Source organism: Nematolebias whitei, chromosome 9, assembly GCF_014905685.2.
Source record: "Nematolebias whitei isolate Nwh7 chromosome 9, NemWhi1, whole genome shotgun sequence".
Lineage (NCBI taxonomy): Eukaryota > Metazoa > Chordata > Actinopteri > Cyprinodontiformes > Rivulidae > Nematolebias > Nematolebias whitei.
Window position 1 is genome coordinate 42,370,506 of NC_056506.1, and position 12,964 is coordinate 42,383,469.

Consider the following 12,964-nt stretch of genomic DNA (forward strand, 5'->3'; position numbering starts at 1 on the left):
GCTCACGCTAAAAGAGTAATTATTTAGACTATGACAAAAGTAACTTTTACTTTGAAACATTGTTGTAAAAAGTTTTCTAGAAAAAAACAAAACTGCTCTAGTTCTTTGTTCTCCACTGTTGCTGCTGAAGCCATTATTTAGTTTCGGTGACGCAAAATAATTTTATAGAATTGTCAAAATCAAATTTTCATCTCAAGGAAAACAAAGATAAAAAGCTTCTGAACAGTTGAAATGTATTAGCATGTACACTTAGTATTATTTTTGGCAATAGTATCAGCGTTTTTTTCCAGAATCATAATAACGATGATTAGAAGGAAGTTTTTTATTGTCTTTGTGTACTTTTGAGTAGCATTAGCATTATTACGATTTTATCTGGTTTCATGTACAAAATGAGAAATTAATGATTTGTTCTTTAAGAGTAAATAGCTTTTTTATCCTCCTTTCTTTTCACAGGGTCCTCCGGGGCGTCCTGGTATTCCTGGCTCAGACGGAGTCCCTGGGCCTCCAGGTACCATTCTGATGCTCCCAGTAAGTCCTGCTACTTTCCACTTTAGCTAGTTTTCCTGCACATCCTACATCACAGGAGTTAGCCCATAAACTCACTTCAGTGAGTAAATTGTGCCACATTGCATCAACAGTAGGCCAAGGATTGCAACCTTATTTTCTATGGGCTACAAATCACTTACCTTGTAAATGTCAGGCAGTTCAATGGAGTGGAACCAGTGACGGAGAGTTTGACACATATTTGTGTGAGAGGATGTATGCGCTTTGGTTTAAGAAGGATGGGGGAGGTTTACGAGTCGGTCCGATCACAAGGAAAATTTGACAACACTTACCAGGGGTGACCGTTATAAAAGCAAAGCAAGTCAATTCATTTTTAATTGTGCTTTATATTTATATTTATATATATAAATATATTTTTGGTTGACAGTTCCGTGCTGGCGGTGAGGCACATAAGGGACCTGTGGTAACAGCCCAAGAAGCTCAGGCTCAAGCCATCCTCTCTCAAGCTAGAGTAAGTGCTGATGATTATTTTCACCCTTAATTACAATTTTATGGTTTCATTGTATTCCAGCTGCAATTTAACTCTATACGGATGCTATTAAGGCACAAAATTTTGGTTTTAGTTTTTTAGGACTGCTATATACTTTGTGACTATTCTTATAGAAATAATTTTTGGAAAACTCTTCACAGTCTCAAGTAAACAATGATAGAGAATCCACTGTTAATGAGCCCCACGAGGCTTCTTGTAAATTACCTAAATGGCACAATATGAACTTGATTCGAGCTGGAGTGTCTGCAGAGCTGCCGCAGATGTTCACACCCTCTCGGGGTTTCTCACATCTGTGAGGACGGCTGGAAAAAGTAGAATTCTGGTGCTTTTGGTTTTATTGTGATCCATTGTTAACACATGGAACTCATCAAGAGCTGCACAAATTCCAAATGTTTACATATTTAGAATACTATGAAGCTGCCAAAAGCAATTTCTAAGCTTTTATCACCTTTCAATACCAAAACTGTCATGCAAAAGATTAACCAAGTAGAAAATAAAAAAGTGACATTTTCATGAAAATATAGTTTTATTTACCGGTATCTGTGCTTGGGCACTGGAACAAGCACTGTTGGATAGAAATGTTTATCATTAAGTAGTCAGACTAGATATAAATGCCAAAAATCCTTTTTAGCTTTTCCACAATGTGGTTAACAAGACTAGAGTGGTAAACAAAGTAAAGTGTAAATTACCATGCTTCAAAAAGGCTAACTGCTAACTTTGTTCTTAGTTTATATATTTTTTTTAAATTGTATGTATTTATTTATTTGCAATGCCCTTACAGTGTAATGACCAATTTCACAAGGTCTTGAGATTAACGAAACTGAAAAATGTAATAATAAACCAAAATTTAAAAAAAAAATCCATATTTTTATGGCTTGCAACAAAAAGCAGAATACTTTAAAGCTTAAGTTATTGTACTTTAGTAAACTGTAAAAAGAAAGGACTTCATGATGTTCATTTTAACTGCAGTACCACTGCAAAAATACATTACCCCAAACTTTTGTGTTAGAAATATTCTAGGATTTACAGTATTTCCCTTTAAATGGTGTGTAACTCATGTGAATCTGCTGTAGTGTCTCCTAACTTAGTGACTGGAAATTTATAGGCTGTTTCTGTCTGATCCACAGCTAACAATGAGAGGTTCTCCTGGGCCTGCAGGTTTGACAGGAAGATCCGGTCCTGTGGTGAGTACTTTTTACATCATTTACGTTTATACTGTTGGGATTTGCATCACGTCTTGTTCTATAAAAAGTTTCAAGTGTAAAATAATTTAATATCTGGCTTAATTGAAGACACATTTATCCATCAAGCTTGTTTGTGTTTATTTATTTATTTATTTATTTTTAATTAGGGGCCTCCTGGGGCTCCTGGCCTCAAAGGTGACAGTGGGGATTCTGGGCCACAGGTAAGAAGAGCTTTCTATTTCCTTTTCATTTTGTTCTCATCTGCACTTTTCAACTTAGAATTGAGACCTTTCCAATTTTCTCTAGGGACCCAGAGGTCTTCAAGGTCCAACAGGTCTACCAGGGAAAGCAGGAAAGAGGGTAAGTGTTCCTTCAAATTAAGCTGAATGCAATGAACTCTGTATGCATTAAAATAATGTATTATTATTATTATTCTCTGAAACAGCCGTGTATTGCACCTCAAGGATGTGTGCAAATTTAAGAATATTTTAAAAGCATAAAACTAAAAAAAAACACCACTAAAAGCAGCTAAATCAGCGCCTGAATAGGAAAGTCTGTTTGGTTTTAAGCATGACCTTATTTCAAATGATTCAGCTGCATCCAATGTTTGAGTTTGTGTGTTTTTAAATGCATGAAGTCATGTTTATTCAACTGTAAATAAGGCAAAAATAACATATTTTCCCTCTATTATTTTCTATCAGGCCTCATAGACAAGACATTATTTTTTAAATGTAATTGTTACACCTCATGACCTGTTCTCTGTAGGGTCGCAACGGAGCTGATGGAGCACGAGGAATGCCAGGAGAGGCAGGGGGCAAGGTAAAGCGCTGTTTTTTTTCCTCAATGTTAAAAAAAAAACATGTTCAGTGCTTTGAGCAATATCTGATCGTCAGTGTGTTTGAATATGTGGCACAATCATTGATAACGTTTATTTGTTTTGTTGCCTTTTTTGTTTGCTTCAGGGCGACCGAGGTTTTGACGGTCTCCCTGGTCTTCCAGGAGAAAAGGGTCACAGGGTAAGTTCGTAGAAGGAAAATTTGGAGTTTGGTGAATGTTCAAGGCTGTTGGGCAAATAAAGAGTTTTCAAACATAAGATCAGGTCGTTCATTTTTTTGGCTCAATTATTCATTGATCTCAGTGATTGCTGAACAAGCAAAGAGCAGAAGCAAAGATCAGTCCACCTCTCTGTCATGATGATCCAGATGTTTTAGTGTTTATTTTTCCCTTTTGAAGTTCATTTTTACATTTTTTATGCTGTTTCTGTATTTTCTTTGTCTTCAGCTTCTTTCTTGTGCCTCCCTGTGCTTTATTGCCACTCACAGTACTTGTTTCATATCAGCCCTCTGCCCCACCCACTTACACCTGCTCCCTGTTGTCATTACCTCAGAAGTCTCCAATTTTCTCATCAGTCTCAGTCTATTTAAGGGCATACTCCAGCCGAAGCCAAGCAATTGACACGCGATCACGTGGTTGTGGGATGTTAGTTTTCACACACACCTTTCATAGTCCATGAGACACAGATGCAGTTTCTGGGTTCTGGGAAACCCCTGCCGCTGCCGTATACATCACCTTGAGGATTTCTTCCCACCAGAGTCTCCACTCTGTCCCTCCATTCGCTGTTTAACCACAAATCTATCATGAAGAAAGGGCCACACTTTTCAGCAGACAGACTCTGTCTGCACAATCTCCATCCATGAGTTTATGGCCCTTTGACTAATACAGAGTGTATTTTTAGTCGTACAGCTGAATGTCGAAGTGCATTTCTGCATCGACGAGCACGCTCATAACCTTCTGATTAATCAAACAAAACTTTGCGCATACGCCTGTGAGAAAACGTTTGGCCTGGGCCTTGTGTCAAGGAGGGGTGGGCGAAGCTGCTCTGGGAACAAAATGGCGTGGTTTTCGTCATTCAGCTACCTCAATGAGAGACGACTTCGCTGCTTCGGATGGAGTATGCAGGGCCCTTTAGGCTCCCAGTTTTCACCTTACCTAAAGTCTGGCAAATGTGCTTCAATGCCCATTCTGGTTCTCTCATGTGTGTACTCCGTGTCTCCCCTGGTTTTTAATGTTGTTGCCATGTCAGCATCTTTATTTTCTTCATTTTGGTTTTGTTAAGTAAATCTTGAAGTTTCGCCTCAAGGTTATTTGTGTTAAGTCACATTTAAAAGTTCTATGCCTAAAAGCCTGACATTTATCTAATGCAAGGCAGTTTGATAAAATTGTGCTTGATGTGATTTTTTTATTTTTTATTTGGCTCAGTTTAAAGAGGTGGTTATCAACTCAAAAAACACATCAGGCAGTCTTTAAACAGGCCTTAAGACAAATGAACAAGTTTAGTGTTTGTGGATTCTGGTCGTACACAGACAAGCCAAAAACAGGCAGAAAAATCACAGAGGGGCATTTTTAGACAGGATTTTAAACTCTGTCCTGTTCTGGATAATTACAGAGGTACGCCTGTTCTTATAGGCACTGAGAATAGTGAAGCTCATATATTGTAGGTCCACACCAACTGTGCTGACATGCCTACTTTACATGAAAGTCAGGGTTTTGTTTGTTTTTGTTTCTTTCCGTGAACCATCAATTTTCGCAATGTCTGACCCACATGACTTTTTTTAAGAAAATGCACATTTAGATTTGTTTCCTTAGCTGCAACAATCAAGCATGCAGATTGTGCTGTGACATCTCTTTTAAATCTTACTAATATTTCTCTGCTGTGGTGTTTTCCAGGGAGAACAGGGCTCCACCGGCCCTCCAGGGTCTCCAGGAGAGGATGGCCCAAGAGTAAGTGGAGTATTAGTTCCCATTTGTCCTGCATCACCTTCAGATGTCTGTAAAATGATTCTACATTCATAATAACATGTTTCTTTTTGCCTAATCAAAGGGTGAAGATGGCCAGGTTGGACAGAGAGGTTTGGCAGGAGACAGTGTGAGTATATTTAGTAATTCAGGACAACTGTGAGGAAGGGTGGTAACCTGATGCTTAAATTAGATTTAGTCATTTACTGCCTACGTTTTTCTTGGTATTCGTTTTTCCAAATGGGCTTGCTATCATGCAACGGTAAAAGCAAGCCCGTCTGCAGGGACCGTTGGTTTTCTAATCTTGACCGTGCCACGAAACAACAATTTTGCATTACACATGAAAAAATAGAAACATGTTGTTTTGTGACTATCTGTGAGAATGATTCTTTCGCTGCCAAGTGCCTTTCAAATGGACCATAGAGCTGCATGGGAAAAAGTTTGCTCCCTTTTTTTTTTAACCCAATGCAGCGTTGTCCATTTATAAGAACGGTTGCACAGGATTTCATCACACGCTGTCTGTTAGTTAAAACAGCAAAGTACTTTTACTGACCTTAAGTGCATATCTGAAGAAGTTGAGAAAAGGAATGGTTTTTATGCACGTTTTATGCTTGAGGATCATACAGGGCTCCCAGCAACTCTGGAAATCAGGGAAAATCTGGAAAATGAGTTTTACCTTGTCCATACAGGGAAAACTCAGAAAATAACACTGATCTGCTGGTTCCAAGTTAATCTTTTTGATATTTTGATTGTGTACATGTATTGATGCTAGTATTCTAGTATTACTGAGTCCATGTTCAGACTCTATAGTATACATACATGTATGTATCAAAAGTACCAGCAGAACTCAAGGCTGACAAGAAATAACAGTCTGCCTGAAAAAAATAAAATAAAAAAATCAACAACTGTGGCTTATCTGAATCTGACTCCCCCATTTGGTCTCAAAGCAGGCCGACTTATCAAACTTCTCCTGGGATATGTGTAAACTAAGAATGTTCTGCTCTATCGCAACCCCCCTCCCCCCAAGAACTTCTGTGAATGCTTATCAGAGCTGTACCGGTTGACACCAACATCGTATCAGGACTATGGCACTACCTGGAAGTGCTTCATGGACAAATCTCACCGTCTTGTCATCAAATGCATTTGTAATGTGTCTATAAATGTGCTTGCTGATTGAGTTTTTTGATGTCTTAAATCAAGTCCTGATAAGGACAAACTGTGAAGAGATCTTTTTTTGTAACACCACTATTCTTTCCTCGTGGCCTTTTCCCCTTTTCTATCTAAAATTATCAGAGGCCACCCCTCAGGAGCAGCAGCAACGTACATGCCAACCAAATTTCAAACGACTGTATGAACATAATCTCACTGTACTTCGGTGCAATGATAGTAAAGCTTATTCTGATTCTCTGATTCTGATGCTTACCAATTGGCTGTGGTGGCTTTTTAGTATCTGGTGTTATATAATATATTTAATTATTAGCAATTATTACCGTACACATGTAGCATTGGCTGCAGCATACTTCGTGTCACCTAAACGTAGCTCTGCTCGCCACCTAAGAGACCAAGTTTTGAGCATTTCGTACGACTGAAACATCTGGAATTTCAGGATTTACTCTAGGAAAACTCTGGGAATTGTGTTTACATGAAATGCTGCGAACCCTGCCATGACCTCATGGGGTCTGTATTTTACATACTCAGGACAATTACTGAAAAACGTTACATGCCGTGTTTTATGGCAATGCGGTTCATGAACAGTGACACTTTATAACGAATTATTGTTGTTTTTAGGTGTAATCTTAATCTGCTTTAACTTTTTTTCTCTTTGATAACAGGGTCCTAGAGGTTTGCTTGGCCCCAGAGGGTCTCCTGGCACTCCAGGACCACCTGTAACTATTTCTTTCTTCTATTAAACTCAACCCTTATCCTTCACATAATGTGCTTTTTGCTTGACGAAGTTTCACTGACAGCTTCTGTTCTGTTCTCTTTAGGGTCTTACTGGACTTGATGGACAGTCTGGTCCCAAAGGAAACATGGTCAGATTTATTTGTGTTTTATTTATTTTAAAGGAGAGTAGAAATCAGATTTGTAGGGACCACCTACTGCAAGCTACTCGCCTGTTATCAGGGCTCGCCTCATTGCAGGTCGGTGACCTCTAACTGCAGTGGAGCATGACAGGGTGGAGCTCGTAGCTCAACTGTTTTACACTTTATTCTAAAAAAAAAAAAAAAAAGGTTTTACAGTAAATGTGTGGCTATGGTGTCATCTTGTTTTTCTCTTGGCTTAGTGCGATATTTTAATAAGCTTTGCATTTCAATAAGGGAGATTGTAGCTGTTATGATCACTGAATCACTTAGCAAAATAAACATTTAAATCCCATTCATGCTATTAAAATTTAATGATCTTAACATTTTCTAAAGATCAAGTATTATTGATGCTTGTAGGGCTTCTTCAGGGTTTAAAAGCGTGTATTTCATGCAATCGTCAAATGTTGGAGATTCATTTATAGAAGATTTATACACATTAAATTTAATTTATAGAGGATTTATACACAACCTTTACTAGATTAAAAAGTATATTTACCAACAATATATTTAGTCACTGTCAACGATACTAAATTTCTCTTCAGAGATTTTTATTTTGTAACAGCTGGAGTGGAAGTTCTCTCAATGTTTTTTTTTTAGCCAGCGTCCTTATGTAACAGCATGTCATGTCTGAGAAAAGGATATTTGTGTTTTTCTGAGTGTGTCTTTGTGTAGTGTGTGTGTGTGTGGCTTCCAACAAATGGATCCCTGCTGATTAAATGTCAGCAGAGATGCCAGACCAAGTCTTCATACTTCCCACTCCCCCTGGTTTTGCAGGGTTCACTCCTGCTTGTACCTCTATAAATTAAACGTGCCCTTATTTAGTTTCATTCCCAGAATGGTTGTGTATTAGTGACGTTGTGAAGCTGCTATTAGTTCAGTAAAAATAACTGTAAAAAAACTGAATTGTTTGAAATAAAAGTACTTTTTGTGGTTTCTTTTATCTGTCCAGGGTCCACAAGGAGAGCCGGGGCCTCCTGGGCAACAGGGCCTACCTGGTTCACATGTAATGCTGTTTTTCTTATTATCGATGTATATATGCTTCTATACTTCTTCTTTTTTTATCACTTTGTCTTTTTTGTTTCCCTCTGTATGCATTTTCAATTTGCCTTCTCCTTTCCTCTCTGCTCCATGCCTGTCTGTCCTTTTCATTCTGTTTTAACTTTCCCGTTTGGACTGAGCAACAGGGAGTCGTATAATCCTGAATGATCTCTTTTAATTCTGTTTTCTAAATCAAACCTCTGGACATAGTTTCCTTTTCCTCTCCTTTCTTTTCCTTTATCCTATTTGCCCTTTATTTCCCTATCTCCTGCAATTATGTCCCAAAACGTTCACCAAGAACAAAAACATTTCAAGTGTTAGCCGGTATTTTTCTTTTTTTTTTTTATTCAAAACTACAAAAACCAGCAGACATTCTTCGCATTCTGCACATATAATATAATAGCACCTAACCTTATTATAATATCCAGTCGGGAACAAAACGTTCTGTATTTTGAGTCAGTTTTAATATAAAACAGTGAACGTGATATTGTAGCAGGAGATGAGTGAGCACAGCCAGGTCAGATGTTCAGCTCTGCAGTGTGAACAGAGCTGTGTCGTAAAGCTGCGAGTCATTACCAGGAACATGAACTGATGCTACACAGGTGGAATCAAAAAGTCAGTTTCTGTATTTTTTAAGACATTTAATTGCATTGCAGTAAATGCACTGGATCCCTCTTTGATTTTTATTTTTCACAAGCTGATCTAGCATGAGATCTTTCAGGAGTGCAGACTGAATTAAATAAAACAGCAAACCTATATAAACACATCTAACGAAGCTATTTGGAACAATTCATTTACACTTTGCAACAAAACGCAAAAACAGTTTAAAAAGAACTCATTTATTGTGTTCTTTAACTTAATGCATGTCTGTGCCATCATAATATTTGTTTCTTTTGTCTCTCAGGGTCTTATCGGTCCTCAAGGTCCAATTGGGCCTCCTGGTGAAAAAGTAAGTAGCGAAAAAAATCCTTTTAGTACCTCTCCACAAATCTGCTACGCTGATAAGTGCATGCTTCGCTGCAGAGCTCATAATTGATTCTGCAGATCTGTGGCTGAGTTTTGAGCATTTACCGAACTTCTCTGGAAGCAGACGTCAGAAAACACACTTTACAAACGCTAATACTTTGTCTCATTTTAGAGATTTTCTTTTTGTTTCATTTCGTTTTGCTGCTTGTGTAAAATTATTGCGCCTTCTTTATAGGGACCTCAAGGGAAACAAGGTCTAGCTGGACTTGCTGGTGCTGATGGCCCTCCTGTAAGTGGCACCGTGACGTCTTTTCATGTTATATCCAAAGAATGAATCCAACAATCTAGTATTCAGCTGGTACCATTTACTTTTATAGGGTCATCCTGGAAAAGAGGGTCCAGCCGGAGAGAAAGGAACTGTTGTAAGTTGATTTTATTAATTTTTTTGTTAGTCGGGATTTTACACTGAAGACTTTAATCGCAGATGTTCTTAATGATTCATCAAGAGTGGCGCAGCAAACAAACTGTGGGTCTGGGTCAAGGTTTTAAATTACCACACAAATTACGGACTTATTGGCAACCAAGTGGGAGAAGATTGTCTTCACCTAAACATGTTGGCTGACGACAAACAACTTTGTTCTGGGTGGTAAACATGGCACCAGCATAAAGAAAATTATGTTTTCACATATTTAGCTTTTGCTATGATTGGATGAAAATGTTCAAATATTCATACATACAGCACCTTAAGTGCTCCCAGTTCTTGGAACGATGATCTCGTAAATTTATCCCAACAATACAAGTGAAAATAAGAATGTGAGTTATCTTAAGACGTTGGAAAGAAATCAACAGAGACAGAAATAAGCTTACACTTCTAATTTTTTTAAATTTTTTTATAGGGTTTTCCTGGTCCAATGGGTTCTATTGGCTATCCAGGTCCTCGTGGTGTAAAAGTAAGCTCCTTAATGGCCCTAAAATGATGCTCTGCTGCAATAAAGTTCCATATTTCTTGTGTTTAATTCTGTTTTCTTGATCTCATAGGGTGCTGAGGGGATCCGAGGCCTTAAGGGTGACAAAGGAGAAAAGGTAAACATCTCTCTAGCCTCCTCAAAATGGCTGACAGATGTCCGTCTTCTAAAAATGGACCCATCCGAGTAGTAAATCTCTGTCAAATTATGCTTGACTGAAGTGGAAACACTCTTAAAGGCCCATCAGGCTGGCAGTAAAATGTCCGTGCCACTGAGTTGTAATGGAGTGTGAAACATTGAACTAAAATTGATTTTTTTTTTTTTCAGAGACAGTTTTATAGATGTACTTTTTTTAAGATCTGTGCAGATTTTACATTCAGATATGAGGACACTGACGTTCAGCATCGATAAGTTTAAAACACTGGAAGTCTACTTTGATACTTCGATACACTGAAGAAAAAGAGTTTGCAAAAAAAATGTACAGTTTATTGTGATTTTTTTTTTACTTGTTTGGTGATTTTTATAAATGTGGAAAAAAATGCAGAGCAGCTCATTTTCATGAAGCAATAACAAATTAAAGCTGCATTCTCAGTTTGTACCACTAGATGTCAGCAGAGTAAACTAGACAACAAAAACTTTTTTTTAAAATAATTTCTGAATTGTTTGAATTGAAGTTTTGCTCAAACGTCCAGTAGGTGGCAGTATGAATCCTTCTCTACACTCCACAGTATATTTGTATTTTTAATCATCTACTCAGATTTATATGTTAAATTTCCAACAATATCCTGTCATTGATACGTCTTATTATTTATGAAAACACGTTTAAAATAGTGACAGACTGACTGAAAAAGCCAGTGTCAGTTTGTTAGTTTAATACACAAGTTCTGAAATCTGTTTCTGAAATTCACAGGTTTTGTCTCTCAGTCCTTCAAATCTTTACTAACACTTTTACTTTCAGGGAGAAGATGGATTTCCTGGGTTCAAAGGTGACATGGGCATCAAGGGTGACAAGGTAAAGTCTCTAAAGAGGAAACTGATATGTGCATTTGCAGAGTGTGTGGCTGAAATGAAACGGTCACAATTTTTATTTTTCTCCCATCAGGGTGAAAACGGCGTGCTAGGGCCAAGAGGAGAGGATGGCCCTGAAGGTCCCAAGGGGAAATCAGGACCAGGTGGAGAGCCGGGTCCCTTGGGTTTAGCTGGAGAAAAGGTAAATTATCAACTACCTAGACCAAAACTCTCCCATCTTTTTTCTGTTTAAATTCCACCATAGATTAATTTTAAACAACCATTTATGCACAAATAAAATAAAAAATGAAATATTTGCACTTTAATTGATTGATATATGTGACAGAGGTGTTAAGTTCTTTAACACCCAATTGTCTGTTCCTTCAGCTCTAAAACAGGCACAGTGTTATTGGACTTTAATGGTGACGTTTTACAATCAAGCCCTGAACTTAGTTATTTTTAGAAGACATTTGTTGTCCGTATGCATTTTATAAGGTTAAAAACTTTGACTTTCATCAAAACAACGATTGTACTTTATCAATTTTGCAGTTCAGCTTTCTTTGATATATTGTTTTCTTCTGGTTTATCTAATCGAACATAAAAGAACCTGTTTAGTCATGAAAATGTGATATAACAGTCACAAAAAGAATGAACGGTTAACTAGTTGGAGGTCATTCAGTTGATTTAGCTAAAGATTTGAACTTTATTTATAGAGATTTCATGTGTCGTCAAAATGAAATTAATTAATTCCATGTAGATTCCCTTGGCATAATACTTAAAGCTATCTCAGCCTTAAAGTGAAAGTGTTTGTTGTTGTTGTTGTTGTTGTTGTTGTTGTTGTTGTTTAACTACAACAGATGTATTTAAATCTTACTGAAAGTAGTGAATAAAAAATCAAAGTATTTGATTGAATTGAGTTTAAAAGTGTCAGCAATTACATTTGATTTCATGTCACTAATATATCCATAAACTCTATAAAATAATAGATATTACTACCATTTAGTTAAAATTAAAAAAGCATGCTGGCACACTTGCTGTCAAATAATTGACAAATGAAGACAAACATTATGGTTAAATAAGTTTATAGTTTTTAGTTATACCACTGTGAATTTAAAATGGATCTCTACTAACGTCTCATTTGTCACTATCAGATGTTTTCAAGTGTCTTTATGATGTTTGTGTTTCTTTTAGGGTAAACTCGGTGTCCCTGGATTGCCTGGCTACCCTGGAAGACAAGGCCCTAAGGTGTGTAAAGAGAGTAGGGGTTGCACGACTTTATCTATTTTTGTTTAATTGACTTCAACATGATAAAAGTCGAGTTGACAAGTCGCTGTGATGTCATCAAGACGTTATCATATTTGCAAAAAAAAAGCATAATTTATTATCCATCCATCCATTATCTTTACCCGCTTCTTCCATTTTGGGTCACGGGGGTCGCCGGTGCCCATGTCCAGCAATCACTGTGCGAGGGGCGGGGTACACCCTGGACAGGTCTCCAGTCCATCACAGGGACACATAGAGACAAACGAGACAAACGAGACAAACAACCATTCAGTCTCACTCACACCTAGGGACAATTTAGAGTTACCAATCAGCCTAACATGCATGTTTTTGGTCTGTGGGAGGAAACCGGAGTACCCGGAGAAAACCCACGCATGTACGGAGAGAACATACAAACTCCACCCAGAAGGGCTGCACATAAAAAACTAAAATACAAGCAGCCCCCCTGTTTTTATTTTTATTTTATTTTATCCACCAGTGGATTAAATAAAGTTCACTCGCTGTCAATAGTCTCATCGCTTACAGTTTTTGGTTTTCGATTCTGGTTTACTTGTAAGAAAACAAGAGCATCAACATGAGCAGGATGAA

General features: G+C 37.6%; 1 protein-coding gene across 1 annotated transcript in view; it reads left to right on the plus strand.

The window, feature by feature from the left end:
- LOC119415217 (collagen alpha-1(XI) chain) overlaps nt 1-12,964 on the plus strand; it is a 90,797-nt gene that overhangs the window by 35,372 nt on the left and 42,461 nt on the right. The window contains exons 12-31 of the mRNA XM_037682375.1: nt 454-528; nt 932-1,015; nt 2,182-2,238; nt 2,406-2,459; nt 2,545-2,598; nt 3,004-3,057; nt 3,201-3,254; nt 4,966-5,019; nt 5,120-5,164; nt 6,867-6,920; nt 7,023-7,067; nt 8,068-8,121; nt 9,061-9,105; nt 9,358-9,411; nt 9,500-9,544; nt 10,019-10,072; nt 10,161-10,205; nt 11,046-11,099; nt 11,190-11,297; nt 12,287-12,340. Coding sequence (XP_037538303.1) covers nt 454-528; nt 932-1,015; nt 2,182-2,238; nt 2,406-2,459; nt 2,545-2,598; nt 3,004-3,057; nt 3,201-3,254; nt 4,966-5,019; nt 5,120-5,164; nt 6,867-6,920; nt 7,023-7,067; nt 8,068-8,121; nt 9,061-9,105; nt 9,358-9,411; nt 9,500-9,544; nt 10,019-10,072; nt 10,161-10,205; nt 11,046-11,099; nt 11,190-11,297; nt 12,287-12,340 — 1,143 coding nt within the window. The remainder of the gene's footprint in view (nt 1-453; nt 529-931; nt 1,016-2,181; nt 2,239-2,405; nt 2,460-2,544; nt 2,599-3,003; nt 3,058-3,200; nt 3,255-4,965; nt 5,020-5,119; nt 5,165-6,866; nt 6,921-7,022; nt 7,068-8,067; nt 8,122-9,060; nt 9,106-9,357; nt 9,412-9,499; nt 9,545-10,018; nt 10,073-10,160; nt 10,206-11,045; nt 11,100-11,189; nt 11,298-12,286; nt 12,341-12,964) is intronic.